Source organism: Microtus pennsylvanicus, chromosome 9 (genome assembly GCF_037038515.1).
Source record: "Microtus pennsylvanicus isolate mMicPen1 chromosome 9, mMicPen1.hap1, whole genome shotgun sequence".
In the NCBI taxonomy this organism is placed as follows: domain Eukaryota; kingdom Metazoa; phylum Chordata; class Mammalia; order Rodentia; family Cricetidae; genus Microtus; species Microtus pennsylvanicus.
This window is the reverse complement of record NC_134587.1, coordinates 1199107-1219403: the sequence shown is the minus strand read 5'-3', so window position 1 is coordinate 1219403 and position 20297 is coordinate 1199107. Positions and strand designations below refer to the sequence as shown.

General features: G+C 38.3%; 1 protein-coding gene across 3 annotated transcripts in view; it reads right to left on the bottom strand.

Annotated features, from left to right (window-relative positions):
• The window catches only part of Calcrl (calcitonin receptor like receptor), an 88598-nt gene that overhangs the window by 23751 nt on the left and 44550 nt on the right, over positions 1-20297 (bottom strand). For all 3 annotated transcript variants that reach the window (XM_075984728.1, XM_075984727.1, XM_075984729.1), the window contains 5 exons: positions 18957-19089; positions 18007-18117; positions 17665-17777; positions 15885-15976; positions 489-615 (listed from right to left, as the gene is read on the bottom strand). In XM_075984728.1, the coding sequence (XP_075840843.1) occupies positions 489-615; positions 15885-15976; positions 17665-17777; positions 18007-18117; positions 18957-19089 (576 nt within the window). The remainder of the gene's footprint in view (positions 1-488; positions 616-15884; positions 15977-17664; positions 17778-18006; positions 18118-18956; positions 19090-20297) is intronic.

Genomic DNA, 20297 nt, shown 5'->3' with positions numbered 1-20297 from the left:
GAGTTTATATACATATAAATTTTAGCATACATTTTAAATATGGCTTTAGGAAGAAAATGTTATCAGTATCTATTGAGACAATGATTGGTAGAGCATTGGAACATTTTATTTTAACATATTTTAATTTTATTCTACATACAAAGTATGTAAGTCCTTATCTTCCTGGTTTTATGAATTTTTAATGCAAGCCTGATGCCAAAATATAATTTAGAGTTCCCATTACATATGTTTTTCTTTCGTGTAACAACTCAGTTGCTTTTATTGCTTTTTAAATTGGATTGAGCAAATGGGCTCCATAGCCAGACGCGAACTGAGGCTGTGGAAATACTGAGAGAATTTACCTCCCTAGATGGTAATATCGCTGAGATAAACCTGCATGTCAAACCCAGCATTTACATATGTATTAATTTAAGGACATACATTTTCCATACCAGAAACCACCCCCATCCCATATACCTTCCTGCTAATTCTCCAAAGGTTTTACTTACAGGATTTGTGGCCACCAAGGCCTGGTTGTTGGCCACCGCAGTGAGGTGGATGATTGTCACAATCGAGTTACATATAAATGAAAAGAACAGGTTTTTATGCAAGGTGATCCGCTGGCAGCTTAAGCTCCTACAAGGCAAAATCAACAAATAAATAAAAATAAAACTTCCCACAGGTCAGGGAACCCTGATTGCTCTTCGAGCAGATGAGGGAGGGTGACTTGATCGGGGGAGGGGGAGGGAAATGGGAGGCAGTTGCGGGGAGGAGGCAGAAATCCTTAATAAATAAATAAATTAAAAAAAAACCCTGTGTTGATATCATAAAATGTTTCTACAATTGTAATCAGATGTAATTCAAATAAAGTACAATTTCAATTGATAAAGATTGCCCTAATTTTGAAAAAAAAATATTTCTTATCCATAATTTTTACTTGATAAAAGTTTTAATTGAGGAAAAGCCCAGATGGAAATGAGTTGGCTTGGTAGAGGAGCCCATACGTAGGGGTGGGAAACTTGTCTGTACAAAACCTCCGCATTAATTTCTTCTGTTTAATTCAAACGCAATTAATATTTTAATTCATTCTGCAAAAGCAGAAATTGAAATTCAGTGAAGTTACATAATCAAAACCATACTGACAGTGAACTAGAGTCCTTCAGTCTATCTGAGACTCTCAGCAGATACTAATGCCTCTGGCTACACTGCACGGTCCCCTGTGTTCATAGACAAGTATGTTTCCTTGGGGTGGTGAGGACTGTATTTATACTGACCCGTCATGGGAAATATAATTGTATTTAGACTAGCTTTATAAACAGAAACTAGGAATCATGGAAGATTGTTCAGTTTTGCTGATTATTTCTCTGGTTGACCCAAGTATCCTCAAGCTATAAAAAGAAGTTGACCTTTTATCATTTGTATAAAACCAAGAAGAACTGGCCCTGTGGCGTTCTTAAAGGGTAGATTTTAGAAGAGAAGTCACCACAGTTGAGTGAAGCAGCTTGTTAGATGTAATCTACAGTCAATCTTAGATTGATTTTTTTTTCTTTTGCACATGACTAGCTGGCCCACGTTCAAGGGAAAATTCCTGTACAGATTCCCTCACGAAGAAATTGAACAGTTTTATTTGGGGTTCCAGGTAATAATAAGAAAATGAAACCTACATGAAACACGGTTAAGCATGTGTGAAGGAATGCATGATGACCGTTTCTTTGCAGAAAGTAAAACCTCATAAGGATTTTACTAAAACTAACTCGGATAATCTCCCTTGAGAAACCACCTTTCACGATTCCAAGACTTCTACTTTGAAAATTAAAGAATTAGTATCATTTTGCCACCTCCCTTTACATTAAAAAACAGAATGCATCAAACTTCGGAATTAGAATGGGTACCAATGTTTTCCACGTTTGAAATCACAAAGTTGAGAATATTTTCCTTCCAAAATGCGTGTGGCTCTGTGGGTCTACATACATAGCTCTACTGTGTCCAAGAACGAGGATGTCAACGTAACCCAAACTAATGTTTAAAGGTTGCCAATGCATGCTGGATGCTATCAGGAAAGCTTTAGAAAAGCTTGAAACAGTTCTTAAATAACCACTGAGTGTAGCCAAGGTGGCCATTGGACAGCAGGTGCTTGCGACCATCTACAGTCCATCAGACAGAAAGAATTGCGGCTCCTGGTTTCATACTAGAGCCGGTGAACCTGGCTGGGTTTCACAGCAGCAATGAGAGGACCACTCAAATAAAGTCTGATGACAGAGTGTTGAAGATATCCTACAGCAGACAGCAATTTTCGAGAATTTTGAGGAGTAGCACGATTCTTGTCATTTAAAGAAATTCAGCCCTGAAGGACAGCCTGTTTCCAACAAATGACACAGCAGTGACAAGGGAGACAGCGGATGAAGAGGGGAGGGACCACACAAAAATGTTCTTCTGACAGGAACTAGTAGAACGTGCGGTTTGCCTCCATATCGCTCTCCTACGATGAAAGTCCTAACCTCCAACTGTCTGCTGGGGGCTTCCACTCTATGTATGGAGTGCCAAGCATTGTTTGGGGAGCAACTACTTAGTAATACACATACTTACTTCTTTGGGTTACAGAATTTAAGTAAATAATCTGTCAGCAACAAAATATTTCCCTTAATGTGACTAGTTTGCCATTTTCTGCTAAACACCTCTCTGATCTAAGTCATTGAATAAAACTTATGCCCATCTTTAAAAATACACATAATTTTCCAATTATGATTAAAGATTAGAAAACTTTGCTTAAAGGACAAATTTGAAGGATTTTAAAGTAATTGATCGCATGCATTAAAGTCTTTTATGAAAAGAGCATTACATGCACCTGGTAACAGAAGCCTGAAATCGTAACTATCTGGGAGGTCACGGTAGGAGGATTAATAGTTCAAGGCTGCCTGGGCTATGGAAGGTTCCAGACCAAGTTTAAAAGCTTAGTGGGATTCTATCTCAAGTAGAATTTAAAAAATCACTGTACTAGGAAAAAGAGCACCCACCCAACATGCACACAGCCATGGGGTTCGGTCTCCAGCACTGCCAACTCAAATTAAATTAAATATGGCAAGACTTGAAAGAAATAGCAAATGAAAGTTGAAAGATAGGATCAGGGGGATATAGTATCAAAATTTATGATAACATGGTATACATGTATAAAATTCAACAATAAATATGATCTTAAAAGATTATTTTAAGTGTTGATATGTACGTATGATATGCTCATGGGAAAAGACCGGAAGAAATTGAAGTGTTAGCCATAGCTAAAAACTTTTTAGACTGCTCTTTGTACATGTGATCATCCTGCCCCTTCTTATACTAGCTTACCTATCTGTTCCCCTTAGCAACTTCCTTTTCCTGTGATCGCCCCTTTCCCCGTCTGTCTTAAATGGTGTAAACTTAGGGATGAGCAGCCGCTACCCGCTGTCTTCTGAAGCTGTAAGTGAGTATCAGCCTACTTAACTCAAGCCACTGCCCTGGGCTGTAGCAATCCTGATACTCAGCTGAGCTGTCAAGACTGTTAGAATAAACTAGATCGCTGCCAAATCCGTTCCCTCTGTGTTGTGAAAACATACCCCACTCTCTAAAACATCGGCCTGTTGCTTTACTTTCCTCCATGTCTGCCTCTAGGCCCTGCACAGATTAAACAAAGCAGACAGATGCAATCTGACATATGGCTTCCATCAAGGTCTCATGATAGAAAGGTCGCAGATTCGGACTGTAGTGATTCCTATTGCTGCCTTCTAAGCAAGCTCATTAACACGTGTAAGAAGATTGGTGCAGATAGAAGTCAACTTGTAAGTGACATTTTTAAATATGATTATTAAACAAATGATTTACTTGAAACATGCTAAAAAATTTTAAGGTAAATGCATATAAAATTTGTCCTGGGGACTGCAACTCATGGTTTTGTAGATGCTGGTCAAATTCTCATCCACAGGTAATGACTTATTTTTTTTTTTGAGACCAGGGCTCCTTTTGTAGTCCTAGCTGGCTTCAATCTTGCTATGTAGCTCAGGATGGGCTCCAATCCACAGACACCCCCACGCCTCTGTCTCTGCCTCGAAAGTGCTGGAATTAGTCATCCAATTGATATCACATGGAGGCCTACTCTTTTCTGAAAGGATCTGGGGGAGAGGGGAGGAAGGACAGGAGGGAGAGGAGGCTGTGGTGGGGATGTATTTTATGAGAGAAGAAAGAAAGAAAAGAAGACATGCACAGTGGTGTGTGTCTAGACATGCCTAGTTAGGGAAATTTATCAATTATTAATCTATGTCCCATTTTTTTACCTACTCTAAATTATTACTTTCCTCAAGTACTAAAAGCGATTATAATCCTTGGAAATACTTTGCAAAAAAAAATTGCTGTTTTTTTTAATCACTACCCTTTCTATTTTAGCATAACCACAGAATAAAAAATGTGGCTAAAGAGTCTGTATTGTTTCCATTTCGTAGTCTTTTCTGATAATTATTTTAGAAAATTGTTTCAAGATGCACTTTCTGGTAAGCAGGGTTATAGAGGCAATTGATACAAGTATGCCAATGACACCATTCTAAGATGGGCCATTTCCGCATCTTCTGGAACAGTTTTACAGCAGATGATACCATCAAGCCAGCACACATGGTCCTGACTGGGCTTCTGAAGATGAACTCTTCCTTACAGCATGCGTTTGAACACGTTCCTAACATCTCTAATCCTCAGAGTCCTTACCTGTCCTAAGGAATCATTACATGATTGATTGCCTTGAAGGTTGAGTATGATAAAGCATGATATGGGGAACACTTATCAATGCTAATTATTACCTGTAGCATCCTTAGCATAGAGTTAATTTTAATTACGCAGTCAACAGTTTCCTGACGCAATAGTAAGATGGCATCAAATTCTATCTCAATGGTTTTAAACTGCTTCAGTAGTGGAATAACCAAGGTTTATGTAACTCGACAAAGGAATTAAAAACCTATCATGTTTTTGTTACAATCAAAGGAATTCAACATTCAGAAGATATAACTTCAGGACGATGAATTTTCAGTTGATCAAATAACCTAAATTACTTTCCCAAGGATTTCTATTTGGCTACACAAATCTCCAAACCACTGTCTTTACTATCATGGTGACCATATTCTGCTGCTATTGCAGCAGATAATGTGGTCAAGGATCTTGCCTTAATTTTCCATTGAAAATTCCATTCCATGGAAAGAAATGTTTAAGCTACTTTTCTCGGTATTAGTGACGAGCAGCAGAAAGTAGAGAAGAATGGAAGACGGCTGTACCCCTGTCTATAGAGGACTACTTCCTTATTCTGGTTTATCTAATTTAATCACTGGGTGCTCAGATCACTTCCCATTAAGTCACTGGCTACGTATTTCAAAGGACACCTCGTGCCAATCTTAGTACAAGCAGAAATAATAGGCAGAAAACAATTAATACACCCAAAGGAGGCTCTAAATTTTCATCATTTGTCCGTTGAACTGATTTGTGCTAATAAGAACATCTGATTATTTGTGACAGGAATATTTAAAAAAAGAAAAAAAAACTCTGGTGACAGCTCTTTTTGAGGCTACTTGTGATTATCTACACACATTAAAGGATTTGTGTTTATTTCCATAGAATGCTCAATAAAAATCCCTGCCAGGAAGTGGTCCTCTTCCATCAAGTCCTTCCTTCCCCATCCTTGCCCTTCAGGGCTGCCTCTTCAAGGTCACAGGTGAGACAAGGCTGCTGAATGCTTCCTATCTGTGAGCTACAAGGACTTTCCCTCACCTCCTAATGGGCAGGAAACCGTCAGAAGAGGAAACAATCTTTTGGATGTTTGCATTTCTTGCACTCCGAAAACAAACAAAACCCTTTCAGAGGTAAAAATCACCATTTATTGGGTTTTTAATATATACCAGGCACTAACATAAGCAAGCTACAGTCATTGCCTTAACATCCCCTTATATCGTTATCTTTTAATAAAACTGAAGGTTATTCAAGGTCATACATCCAACAGATGACTTATTGAATTGAAAGGTCCCGAGGAAGTAATGGGGGTTTAGTTTATTACTCGGTTAGTTCCTAGTTGCTGGCACTGTTTCTGAATTCTGGGGGAAGAGTTGTGAACTGCTCAGAGCAAGACCCGAATAATTATTTTATCACAGTGGACAGCAAACAGACACATGAATTGATGTCCTTCTTAATACTTGGGCTCTTTTTGAAAATATTCAAAGGCTGTAGTCAGAGTAGAAGTCATACTCAGTACAGACTCAATCCGGAAGGGATAACAGGGACATGGATTTTAGGTAGAGAAGATGGCCTTAGTTAAAGTGTCTTGAGAAGGAAGAAGACCAGAGGTGACAGCGTAAGGTGATATTACAGCTTTCTACAGCCGAAGAAAATCAATTAAAGAGACTAATTCGCAAAATATTTTTTCATTCTGTGGGATTGCAGCCAAATGTTATGTTTATTTTTCTGCTTTTTTATTTTATTTGTATTTTATTTATATATATGAAAAATATATAAATATATTGTACATATATACATATGTTGTGCAATGTATTTGTCTAATTCTCCTCCTCCTAGTTAAGGTCTCAGTTGTTAACATCTGAACGCCCCACCATCAAGTGTAGCAGTACAGTTTCTAGTCATTCAATGGCTTCGCATTGCCTAACTACTAAAATGACGGCACAATTCTGAGAGGCATTTACCTTGAGTTTCTTATATATAGTCACATCTGTGTGTGTGGATCAAGAAATTGTGTATGTCTGCAAGACTACAAGATGAGATTACAAAATACATTCCCCTCTGGAGGAAAATGACTCTTACTGCGTCTTCTCTTTGTATCGCAGGTTTTAATGCAATTAAATGACTGTATAGTTTTATGCCAAGCAATGGTTTGCCAGCTCAGCTAAAGTAATTTTGTGTTGGTTTATATCATTTTAATTTAGACACATTTAAGTAGCACTTTTGGTTTAAGCTTTTTCAAAAAACTACATAAAATCTGCTTATAAAGAAGTCAAAATCTATAAAACATCAGTAAACATTTATCTTTAACATATATATGTAGCTTCAAATGATGCAATTATTTCTTAAAAGAATCCCAATCTTGCAATGGGTTATTTATTTTGTTTCCATATCTGAGCCTCTCCTCAATAAGCCACTAAGAACAGTTATCTTAGAGTAGAAATGGTTTTTACTGAGCAAAATCTATTACTTCTTGCCCTATGCTGCTCTTACCCAAATCTGATACTCTAATATGGAAATGCAATTTTATGACATAAGTCGGTATACACTTTTAAGATTTTTTTTCCAACTACGACTCGTATTATGTAATGGAATGAGTTTAACTAACACGACTTTCAGTATGAAGAGCACAGTTTTCAATACACTGATTAAAGAACAACTTGGAGATAAGCTGAGTGGGATTTGATAAACAAGACTAAGGAAAGCATATTTAAGTAAACTATATACAGTGGTAAACTGAGAAAGCCTGGGGCACATGCGTACGACACAATATACTTCAGGACCTAAGCACACAAAACTTGAGGAAAACAAATGGATCACAAGAGTTTGGAAAGCAAGGGTGTGGTGGGTGAGTCTTGACAGACATTGGACAACTTTGGCTGACTGCGAACTCAGCCTTGTCAAACTTCTTGAAAGATCAAAAGCCGGGTTTGAACGAGCCACTTTTCAGTGACTGTCCTGGTTTATCAGACAGATTTGTAGAACAAGACTCAAGGTAGGATTCCTTTGACTCTCAGCTACCTTCATGGCTAAATTATATATAATTTCTGAAGAAAATAAGAGCTGTAAGGAAAAAATAGACCTTCTTTAATTCAAGAGAAACGTGAAAACAAATAAAACATATGTTCCTAACAATAATTAAAGATATTCAGATCCGAGCTGGGAACAGGTGAGCGCTTGGGTCATTTGTCTTGAAACATGTAAATACAAAGTGCATGCAGACAAACTGCAAGGTTGTCTCACTAAGCCGAGAATACTTGACTCACCAATGGGATCTTTTTCTTGCAGTGTTTTATTAGAAACTCAGGTCAATAACCTAAAAAGAAAATTTCTACATGCTCAAAAATATGCAACTTGCTCTAAAAGAAGTTGGGAGTAGCATCTAATATATGTGTCTGTGTGTGTCTGTGTGTGTCTGTGTGTCGTGTGTCATGTGTGTGTGTCTGTGTGTGTATCTGTGTGTGTGTCTGTGTGTCGTGTGTGTGTCTGTGTGTCGTGTGTGTGTGTCTGTGTGTGTGTGTGTGTCTGTGTGTGTGTCTGTGTGTCTGTGTGTCGTGTGTGTGTCTGTGTGTCTGTGTGTCGTGTGTGTGTCTGTGTGTGTGTCTGTGTGTCGTTGCGTGTGTTTCTGTGTGTGTGTCTGTGTGTAGTGTGTGTGTGTCTGTGTGTGTGTCTGTGTGTGTCTTTGTGTCTGTGTCTGTGTGTCGTGTGTGTGTGTCTGTGTGTGTGTCTGTGTGTGTGTCTGTGTGTGTCTGTGTGTATATGAAAATGCACCACGTTTTCGCTGACAAGTCAGATAGATGCTGTGTGATCCCTTTTATGTGCAAGCAGATAAAGCCTTTAATCTGAGCTGAAAGTAAGATGCACGTCTGCTACGCTTTCAGTTTTGCACAGTAATTAAAACATAATTTGTAACTAATCCGAGTGAAGTTTATTTATTTTTTATCTAAAGGGTTCTGCTTTGTTTTTCCAAGCATTATTATGAGTAAGGCATTGCCTCTGAGGGCTTGGCAAACCCCAAAGTTATGGCTCTGTCTCTCCCTCCCTTTCTGCTCTTTCTTTTAATCTCCTGCTCTGATTCCTTACTTTAATTGGCTCTAATATAAAACAAATCTATCTGGTGAACAGCATTCCATGTTCTCTGTTTCTAATTTAAAGCATGGATGAGTCGTAGACCCTTGTCTTCCCTTTCTAAGCAAAAAATAACAAACAGTACCCTGAATCAACATTTTGTGTAGTTCTTGGTTTTTATGAGGGTGGACCAGTGACCCTTGATGACCAAAGTGGGGAGAAAAGAGTTTCCTCTACCAAAGACGAGAAGTCTGCCACGTGAGGAGCAGGGTTAAGAAGCAGAAGGAATACGTGGATGAATTTTCACACAGAGAGATTTTATCTGAAGTATCAGCTCCTCTAGAAATTGTTTCCAAGTTACTTGGCACAAAATTTGTCATTGCTATCACCCCTGACGGTCCATGTGCACGCTTCATGTAGTATTTAAATCTGGGGATTTCTGAGGTGCCCGACTTTCTTTGATTTAGCTGCAGTCTGCCATCTTATTTTACTTGGATGCTTCCGTGGGTCAGAATTCAGAGTCCTGACCTATCTCCTCGCTTTCTTGATGGAAACAATAAAGCCTGGAAAGCCTCAAGGAATTTGCTGAGTTTCAAGGCACACTATGACAAGTCAGTTCTGGATGGAAACTACAAGGCCTTTATGGACTTACTCATTCTTCAAAAGCCCATTTAGAGCTAATCTCATGCAAGACACTATTCTAAGGCTTAAGATGTGTGAAGGAACAAAACAGAAATGGTTTTTACTCTCCTGACACTCATTTTTTGATGTTTTTATATTATTTTTATTAGACATTTTTATTGGGGGGATGCTTTCTCGTGTTTCGCACAATTGTATCCATACACTTTTTCTGAAATAATTATATCACCAAACTATTCATTCCATATTCGTTTTCATTTACATGGGCATTATGACAATCTCCTTCCAGATATGGTACATATAAAACTAAAAGTTTTGCTTTTTAATTTTTACTCTAAGGACCTTATAGTGTATTTTCTAGAAGTAGCAAAACTGGGAACTTTCAATGGACTTTTAATGGAAATAGTGATAGCAAAGTCCACACCTGCAAACATTTGATTTGAATAAGAGACTGCTCAGCGCTGCATCTCAGTGACAATACTGCTACTCTAACAGCCCTAATCACAAAGCGGCCGTGTAGACCAGCCTGGTCTACAGAGCAAATTCTAGAACAGTCAGGACTTTTACACAGAGAAAGGTACTTTGAAATGCCACGAGTTCTGCCGTGAGCATCTGCTGTATTTCACTTCAGGCCAGGATAATAACAAAAAAATGGTTTGTAGTTTTGTTTCTTTCTGTTCGAGCTATCTATAATTCAAGAATATTCAAGTCAAAGAAAAGAGCTAAGTCAAACAGAAAGGTTATAGATGGAGAAGGACCTGGGAAAGTTAGCTCTTTAACTGGGAAATGAGGAAAGTTTAAACGTTAGCCCAGATAGTATCTTTTTGGCTTCTTATCTACAATTTCTAATGAAATTCTTGTTAATCAAAAAAAAGCCTGTCAATGACACTATCATATCACAAATCTTTGACTCATGAGTCAGATGAGTCTTCCTTCATGTCCCTACCGTTCTTTAGAGATCTACACTAATACTTTTAAAAACTGTTTGACTATGACATGGGGATAATACTGGGTAACTACACACATGTAGCTAGCCAGTGTTCCCAAGTGAATGGTAACTCATCATTTTCTGAGAAGTTCATAAATGCTAGATACTGTGTGAGTGTATGATGTGCAACCATTTCCAGCAAAACTTGAAACATTCCATCCTGAGGGAAGCTCCTGAAGCAGAAAGATAAACAACTCAAAACAGCAGTAGGAAGTCCCTGAAACTGACCACATTCACTAAGTCCCTCCATGACTGAGGAAGCAATAAACGTGGAGAGCTTCTCCCAGACTAGTTGAAGTCCAAATACAGAGGAGCAGAAAAGAGGGCTCTGGGAGCACCCCAGCTGCCGGGCAAAAGCAGAAACCAGCCCAAATAACCCGGAAGATGTTTAGACCAAATGAGACAGCTGGAAAGGAAATCTCCAGCCTGTTGAGCAATTTGCAGGCTGTGCCAGGTGTCACGGGTTCCCAGCTTGGGTGGGCCTTGGGGATGCTTCTCTCTAGGAGTCATTGCTGCTCCAGTTTCTCCTCCCCCATTTTCATCTAAGTAACCCCAAAAAAGACTCATTGTCTCAGCAAGTTGGACTCTAGTGGCATCTGTACTTTGTCAAGGATCCCAATCCAGGATGAGGAGATGTGTGTACGATTATACTACAGTCTACTGAAAACATGACAGCTCACTTTAGAAAAAGAAAACATTGAGCTTGCTTATAGCCAGCATTAGGCGAAGTACACACTATGAATAACTATTGATATCAAGATTAAAATATGCCCCATTTGTTAAAATTATTTTCAGATCCAAATGTGTGCCTGTCATACTAACTCACAATTAAGAAATGTGTGATGCTTTCTTTTATAAAGTTCAGTATAATAAACAGCTCATTGTAATTTTAGTATAAACATTAGGTATATGCAAAGAAACTATTTTCAGTCTTTTAATATTTTTTTTGTAGAGGCCAAGAGCCAAATTTCTTAAATTGGCAAGCAATTCATCTGCTTTAGAAGATTTCATTTGTGTGGCACTATATGATTATTTTTAAGAGTAAAAATGTTAGGAAATAACAAATATTTGTATTTATTATATATTGCTCTTTAATTTCCTTTTCCTAGAATTTTTTTAATTAAGCCACATAATTTCTTATCATTTTTTCCATGAGAGGTTTCCTCTGTGTAGCCCTCCTGGCTGTCCTGGAACTCTCTCTGTAGACTAGGCTGGCCTCAAACTCAGAGGTTCTACATCTGCCCCCATGAGATAAAAGGCATGTGCCACCTACTGCTAGCTTCTTCTCCTTTCTTATTATTCAAACTCTATTCCTAATTATTTGGACTCGAGGGGTCATATTTCTAACACTGTATATCTTGATCTTTTTACGACATAACATAATGGGCTGTTTATATATAAAGCATCTGTGGGAGCCCACAGAAGCGAGTCTATTTCACATTGACGAAAGATCAGAGAGTTCAGACCTGGTTTTGCTCCATCCAGGTTCTATGAAGGGAGGTTTGACCCAAGGTATGGCTAGGAGAATATTCTGACCTAGGGTGTGGTTACTTGATGCTTTGGCTATGGAGAAAGGTGATTACTTTGCTCTTTGCATCTTAGTGAAAAAGCCTCTTGCCTTCCCCCTCCTCTTTGGGTTGGGTAGATAAAGCCTATGAGAAATCAGCAGGGGCAAATCGCAGTTATACTAGCTGCCTCCCCGATTCTATCCTGTGTCTGTCTTTTCTTTTGTATCTGTGTTTTTCTAGCTGCCATTTCCTAATCCTCACACTTCCCTCCAAGCATGGACGAATAAGCTGGGCAGGACCCAGCTGATGTTGCTGCCCAGGTGCAAGATACGGGAGTATTTGTGACAACGTGAAATTTCTGGCTTTCGGAGGAATGAGGTTTGGATCTGTCTATTATATCTTTGAAACTAATGTATTTCAAATAAATATATGAGTTCATCTTTGAAAAAGTGATTTCCATGGATAGTTTGGAGGCTTTAAATCCTAACCTTTAAATATTGGTTGAATGACTATTGTATAAGCCTGCTTGTTCATTTCCCGGCCACCCAGACTACTGAAATAATCACACAGAAGCTATATTACTTAAATCACTACTTGGCCTATTAGTTCTAGCTTCTTATTGGCTATCTCTTACATATTAATTTAACCCATTTCTTTTAATCTGTGTATCACCATGTGGCTGTGGCTTGCCAGCAAGATTTCATCTGGTATCTGTCCCTGGCAGAGCTATATGATATCTCCGACTCGGCCTTCTTTCTCCCAGCATTCAGTTTAGTTTTCCCCACCTAACTCTACTCTACCCTATCACAGACCAAGGCAGATTCTTTATTCATTAACCAGTAAAAGCAACACATATACAGAAGGACCTCCCACATCAAATGACTTTTGTTTTTAGAGTAAAATATACATAAGTAGAGACATCAAAACACTAAGCCAGAAATTTATGTCAATGATTATTTACCTAAGTAAATTTCTTTTGCACGCAAAAGTACCAGTTTCTTTGATGTTACATATTTTAACCTAAAGATAACTCATTCTAATTCAAATTACTTCTCCATTCATAGATTCTTAGGCTTTGAAAGAACATGATAAGCCTTCAAGCCCAGCTATAAACCCAAAACAGGAACAGCTGACTATCTAGTATTCCTTTGTGTGTATAAGCGTGTTCAGCTCGTTGTACATGTGTGGAAACATGCACACGTGTGTATGCATGTAGAGACCACCAGTTGACACCAGACATTTTCCTCAACCACTCTTTCAATTATTTTTTTAAAATAGTATGATCCACTGAACATGGAGTTTGCCAAGTTGGCTAGGCTGGCTAACCAGCAGGACCATAGGGCCCTTCTTTCTCCACCTTCCCAGCAATGGAATTCCAGACAGCAGTTTCCTGCTCCCAGCTTAGTCCATGGGTACTGAATATTCAAACTCAAGTCCTCATGCTTCCAGACAGAGCAGAGCACCTTACTGACTGAACCATTTCTCTGACCAACCACGTCAACATTCTTGATAGATTAGTGAGCAATTTCTCTTTGAGAACTTTGAGTGACAATGAGGTCTATTGATAACCAGAGATGTTCACTATACTTCGTTCAGCTATTAAGAAGTTTTCAAATTAAGCCACATAGTCTCTCCTCTTCGTTACTGTACAAACTCTATTCCTAATTATAGCTATTTATACTCATGAGGTTATTATGCTTCTACTGCTATGAATCTTCATCCTTTATGACTTAACGTTCTTTGTACTTTAATGATATAATCAAAATAGATATTGTTTGCTTTAACTTCTCAACCTCCTTGATAACCCGTTTATTATGAAAGTGTTTTCTCCTTTGAGAACTGAATGAATGAGCAGTCTGACAGAGATTTAGACCAATGCTCTACTTTTCCTGGTCCAGTTTGGCTTCAGTATTGTTTGCCTTGGCAGCCCCACTTGCCTCATAAGCCCAGTGAGCATTTTATCAGCTCTTAGATTTTTTCACATGAGGAAGTGGTATTAATTTTGATTCTCACTTGGTGGATATTTTACTGACATGTTTGCTAAATCAGAATTGCATGAAGGCATATGACGTAAAATGCCAGGAGACCATTGTTTTCTTTCTTACTGCTGGTTTTGGAATGCAATGTAATTGCCATTAACTTTATCTCCTTCAGAAATTTAATGTCCTGGGATGTTTTGGCGTATTACATGAAAAAAGAGACAGTTTCATCTGAAGAGTCTCAGCTGGGATGGTTTTTAATTTAAAGAGATTGTTGTCTCTCAAATGCTTTCAAATTTTTACATCGTGTCCACTGTAAATAGGTTACAGCTCCAGTAAGGAATTCAGAGAGAGTCTCCTGAAGAAATGATCAAGTGCAGTTCCAAGATATAAAACATTTAACCAAGCTAGAGAGGCAGAGATGATGATAGGCAGGACTCATTCATAGTTTTGTGTTTACATGAGGGGCAGCAAAAAGCAATCTAAATTTTTAAGCAGAGAATGACAAGTGAGGCCTGTACTTGATATAAATTTTTAAAGATTATCTTCAGGCAAATAAAGAAAGCTGATCTTAAAGCTGCTAGAATAGGAGCTAGGCAGTGGTGGCACACACCTTTAATGCCAGCACGTGGGAGGCAGAGGTAGACAGATCTCTGTGAGTTTGAAAGTAGTCTAGTCTACACACACAGGTTCAGGCCAGCAATGGTTACACAGTGGTTTAATAAAACATTGACTGGCCAGTAGCCAGGCAGGAAGTATAAATGGGGTGACCAGAATAGGACAATTCTGGGAAGAGGAAAGGCTCCATCTGCAGTCATCACCCAGACACAGAAAAAGCAAGATGAGAATGCCTCACTGATAAAAGTTACCAAGCCACATGGCTAACACAGACAAGAATTATGGGTTAATTTAAGATATAAGAGTTAGTTCATAAGAAACCTAAGCAATTGGCCAAACAGTATTGTGATTAATATAGTTTTTGTGTTATTATTTGGGACTGGGTAACTGGGAAATGAATGAGCAGTCTCCTGGTGTGGGACAATTATGTATTCTGTCAATTATGTTTTAAATAAACACTGATTGGTCAGTAGCCAGGCAGGAAGTATAGGCAGGACAATCAGACAGCAAGTAGAGGCAAGTCAAAGAGAACAGGAGAATTCTGGGGAAAAGGAAGCCCATTTCTCCCCAGTCCTGTCCAGACACCAAAGAAGCAGGATGTGACCTGCTCCACTAAAAAAAGGTACTGAGCCATGTCACTAACATAGATAAGAACAATGGGTTAATATAAGTTACAGAGTTAAGAAGCTTGAGCTAATGGGTCAATCAGTTTATTATTAATATAGACTTCTCTATGTGATTTCTTTGGGGCTTAACGGCTGTGGGAACTGAGCAGGACAGAAACCCCAAAAAGCAGACCCTCATGCTATAGTCTCTGACTACAAACTGTTATTAAAACTAACCAAAAGGCAGAGAGACTAATTAACAAAATCAGAAAAGAAAAGGGGGACATAACAACAGACATGGAGGAAATCCAGAGAATCATCAGGTCATACTTCAAAAACTCACACTCCACAAAATTGGAAAACTTAAAGGAAATGGACAATTTTCTGGATAAATACCATTTACCAAAATTAAATCAAGACCAGATAAGCAAATTAAATAGACCTCTAACTGCTAAATAAATAGAAACAGTCATCAAAAGTCTCCCAACCAAAAAAAAAAAAGCCCTGGACCAGATGTTTTCAGCACAGAATTCTATATTTTTAAGGAAGAACTAATACCAATATTCTTCAAATTGTTCCACACAATAGAAATAGAAGGAACATTGTCAAACTCTTTTTATAAGGCAATAATTACCCTGATACTCAAACCATACAAAGACATTACTAAAAAAGAGAATTGCAGACCAATCTTCCTCATGAACATGAGTTCAATACATACATAATCTTAATTTATCAGTTTTAAAATTTTTAAAAAATTAAATATACTTACTTGAAATAAAAAAATATGATGAGAGAGATGAGCAGGGATGCAATAGATAATCCATGTCCAATTATAGTTAGGTAGAATAAATTCAGTGCAGTCTATAATTGTGTGATTTAAAAAATAGAATTAATTCTTTATCTAAAATCTACTTGTGTATTAGATAAGATACAATTTAATAAATTTTATTTTATAAAAACATGTTGATAGATTTATAATCACTTGCTTGAAAAATCAACAAATACTTGAAAACATGTAAATGAAGTAAATCTATTCAAATATATGCCAAGTGAGTTATCAAATACTTATAAGTCATGCTCCTTTTTAAGAAATCAGAAGTCACATATTAAATCTTTGAGGTAATGCATTTACTGATCTAGTTTATACTGTACACAAAATCTGCATTTTATATTTAAAAATCAAGTGATACTCAAGGTTTAATTTGTGCAGAATTAAATGCCTGATAAGGCTTTCTTTACCTATTGAGTGTGTCTATTACTTCTCATGAATCTGAGGCTCAGAGACATCTTAATATGGAAAGTTAAAAGAGCTTTTGATCTATAGAAATGGTTTTTATCATTCTCAGTTCTAATCTTCTTTGTTTTTCAATTTACTTTTAATATTTTTAGAGGTTTGGTCAGTTGGATGGTTGGTTGACTGATTGGTTGGTTAGTTGGTTGGTTGGTTGGTTGGTTGGTTGGTTGGTTGGTTGGTTGGTTTGATGAGTGGTTAGGTGGGTGAATGGTTGGTTTGTTGGTTTATTGGTTGGTTGACTGGCTGGTTGGTTGGTTGGTTGGTTGGTTGGTTGGTTGGTTGGTTGGTTGGTTGGTTTGATGAGTGGGTAGGTGGGTGGGTGGTTGTTTGACTTGGTTAGTTGGTTGGTTGGTTGGTTGGTTGGTTGGTTGGTTGGTTGGTTGGTTGTTTGGTTGGTTGGTTGGTTAGCTGTTTGGATGGTTGTTTGATTGGTTGGTTGGCTGGGTGGGTGGGTGGGTGAGTAGGTGGGTGGTTGATTTTGTGGGTAGGTGGGTGAGTGGTCAGCTGGCTTGGGTTTGGGAACATCTCTGAATAAGGCAGCGCATACGTGATACATGAATACAGTGACACCATGTAGTTTTTGAGGGATTACACCACAATGGCCTTCCGAGACCCACTGAAGAAAGTGCACTTGTCCTGGTGAGCACACCAGGGGTGTCTTGCCATGGCCATGGGGCAGACAAAGTGCCAAAACAGGAGGCTCATATCAAAGTTCTCATTTTTAATCATACACACACAAACTAAAACTACATGAAAGTATTTCAGTCAAGCTTTACTCTGTGAGTAATGTCCTTAACTGTGACTTTAATTCTAAGTGTCATAGCAGGAACAAGAATGAAAGTGTCTTGCACAGCCAGTTAGTATGGGTGCCTTCTACTGAGGGGCAGGTGGAGGCTTAGAACCCACTAAGCTTATCCTGTTTGCCTACGGACAGTTTTTGAAATAATTCTAGAATTCCACTAGAAATTAAAGTTTCCCCTTGTATTACACTTTTAAGTTATATTTTCTCTGGAAAATCTGAAACCCCTATACTGAGACATTGACTTGTAAATATACAGTTACGTAACAGAACTATTTCCCCGGTACAATGTCTGAATTAAAAGCAGCTTTTCCACAGATTTTTTTTTTCCATTGTTCTTCTCAAATGATACCAGGAAATGGTTTTAGTGTGGAATGGAACATCAACTACTTTCCCCAGTGCTTAGGGAGCTGTTTTAAAGTCTGAACCAGACTTCAGCTCACAGCTGCTACATACCTTCACCTTTTCATGCGTGCTGTTGTTACACAGAGTGTAATTTGTCCATGTTCTGTTACTATCCGGATGTCTAAACCAGTTTCCATCTTGGTCACAGATCTTTGTAACCTTTTCTTTAATAACAAAAGGGAAAAAAATTTAAAAAGAGTTTAATAAACCTACAGTTTCTATTCAAATTTTTTCTTTGGTTAAATGAATTCAGAAATAGAAAGCTAAAATCAAGATAGTTATAGACTACAAATCTTTCTAGACTACTTTTGCGATAGGCTCCAAATACATTAATAAACACAATGTTCACTGAACAGATTTCAATAAGATGTGAGATTAAATTCCAACATCCACCTGAAGGATCGAAGTCCTGAAAGTAGTCAGGGCAATACTGCATGGACTCGGTTCCTGCCGCGACGTCATTCCAGCACAGCCAGCCGTCCCAGGTTCTGTTGCAGTAAAGGCCTTGGAGGGGAAACGGAAACAAAGGGCACTAAGTCTCTGCAGCTGACCACGAAAGCAAGCTTAAGGAAGGTTTCTCAGTGTAAAGAAGTCTCCTGGAAACGAAGATGCACAAAACCCACAATTGCTGAATTTTTGTCGCTAGGCAAGCATTACAATAACTATTAAGAATTATTAATAATAATATCCAAACCAGATTTAGAAATGACCCTGCATGGATATTAGGGCCAATTCAATTTCTTCCAAGCAATTGTTGTTCTATAAATCAGGCTATCTTTTATTCTAACCATGAGACAGTTATTAGTGTCCCCGTACTTAATTTTTTTAAGGGAAAAGTGAAGTATATTATGTTTTAGAAAATGCATTCTTCCCCCCACTCCACCCCCGAGACAGGATTTCTCTGTGTAACAGCTCAAGCTGTCCTGGAACTCGGTCGACCAGGTTGGCCTCAAACTCCTAGAGAGTCCCCTGCCTCTGCCACTGCCTGCTGAGTGCTGGGATTAAAGGCATGTGTCACCACCGCCCGGCTATTTTTAGTGTATCTTTTCAAATTCCAAAATGCACTGTCTTGTTTTAATATTAATGCCACTAATATTTTTTTATATTTTTACACCTTCTAAAGGATAATTCTGGAAAATTCTGTGTAAGAAGCACTTTGTTGAATTTCAATAAAAGGAGTGAGTTGAAACATGTCATAAACACACTTCACAAATGCATCAAGAAACTTGTACATAAGCTAGAAAATAAGTAACTAGTTAACTTTTAATTACTGAATGAAAAGAACCCACATAGCTAGTTCTTTTAAATATGTGTTAAGTGCATCTAGAATTAGCAGCGTCTACCTTCCGACTGTTGAACAGGATCTTGCATAATCTTTTGGTAGCATTCATATTGAGCAGTCATGATCTTGTTTCTAGTGACTCCCAGCCCCGTTTGGTTAAAGCCTTCTTCTTCTGCCTGTGCCGTGACGAGAGTCTAAGGAAGGAAAACAACAATGGCTTTAGAATGGTGGAAATCTTTATCAGAGACCTGGTGGAAAACAGTAAGAACAGAGAGGCGCCTGATCGCTAAACGGCTCTCAAGAGGAAAGCCCCCAGTGTGTAGCGTTTGCCAGTTTCTGTAGTCTAAACTTTTACTGTGTCCGGTTTCAAACAGCCTTCAGGGCGATGCCAACGCCAGCACTGAGAAGCACCGTTGACTCGCCCACGTCTATGGTAGATGCTGGGCTTCAGCACTACATGAACACTTGTTCTGAAATGCCAACAACTATATCTATAGCCCCCCAGGGTTTTTACTTGCTCTGTGAATGTTGGTAAGGTATCCATCATATTGTAAAACAGTAGAAAATAGCATCCAGATATCAGGGAGGACCGATGACATGGGAAACCATCAAGTTTTGTGCACTTGTAACATTAAAGTAATAATTTTCTCACTGGATGGCATCGTATTGCCTGATGAGCACTAAGGTTAACAATTGTTTTCTGCAGGTTTGAGTTTCCTGATTAGAGTTACCCTGGGGAGTAACCGATGAAATTCTAGAACATCAAGACAACTTTAAGTCATTTGGTTTTATTTTTTCGGTGTTGGGGGTTGAACCTAGCATCTCAGGTAAGCTAAGCAAGCACTGTAGATTGAACTATATTCTATTCCAAGACAGAATTAGAAAAACAAAACACATAAAACCATTTTTCTGAAAACATTTGTAGAAATCAAGAAAAGTAATAATAATTTCAAATATATTTACACACTGTCTGTGGGAAAGGGTCAGAGTTCTTTATATTACACTATGCTGATTGGTAATATCGACAATATTACCTGCAGGGAACTCAAGTTGGCCCATGTAGCTTGTTGGCACACTTAACTGAGGGTGTTAGTGGAAGAAACAGTTCTGTCCTTTGAAGTCTAGTCAGCCACTCAAGATAACATCTCGTAAGTGCAGACACTAGACTACTTCTAGACTTGAGGATATTTTCCAATGTGTGGACTCACAGAAACATAATATTGCTTTGTGTGCTCATTGAAGTTTTCAGTACTTTTTTTTTAAATTCCTTTGTCTGAATACTTTTGAGGGCTTTGATTGGAAACACCAGAGGAAAAGTCTTTGCTGTCACAGAATCCAATGAGATTATATGGGTCTCTGGGTTTCTTGCTCATATAAAGAAGAGCAACATGGCTTGCTTTAA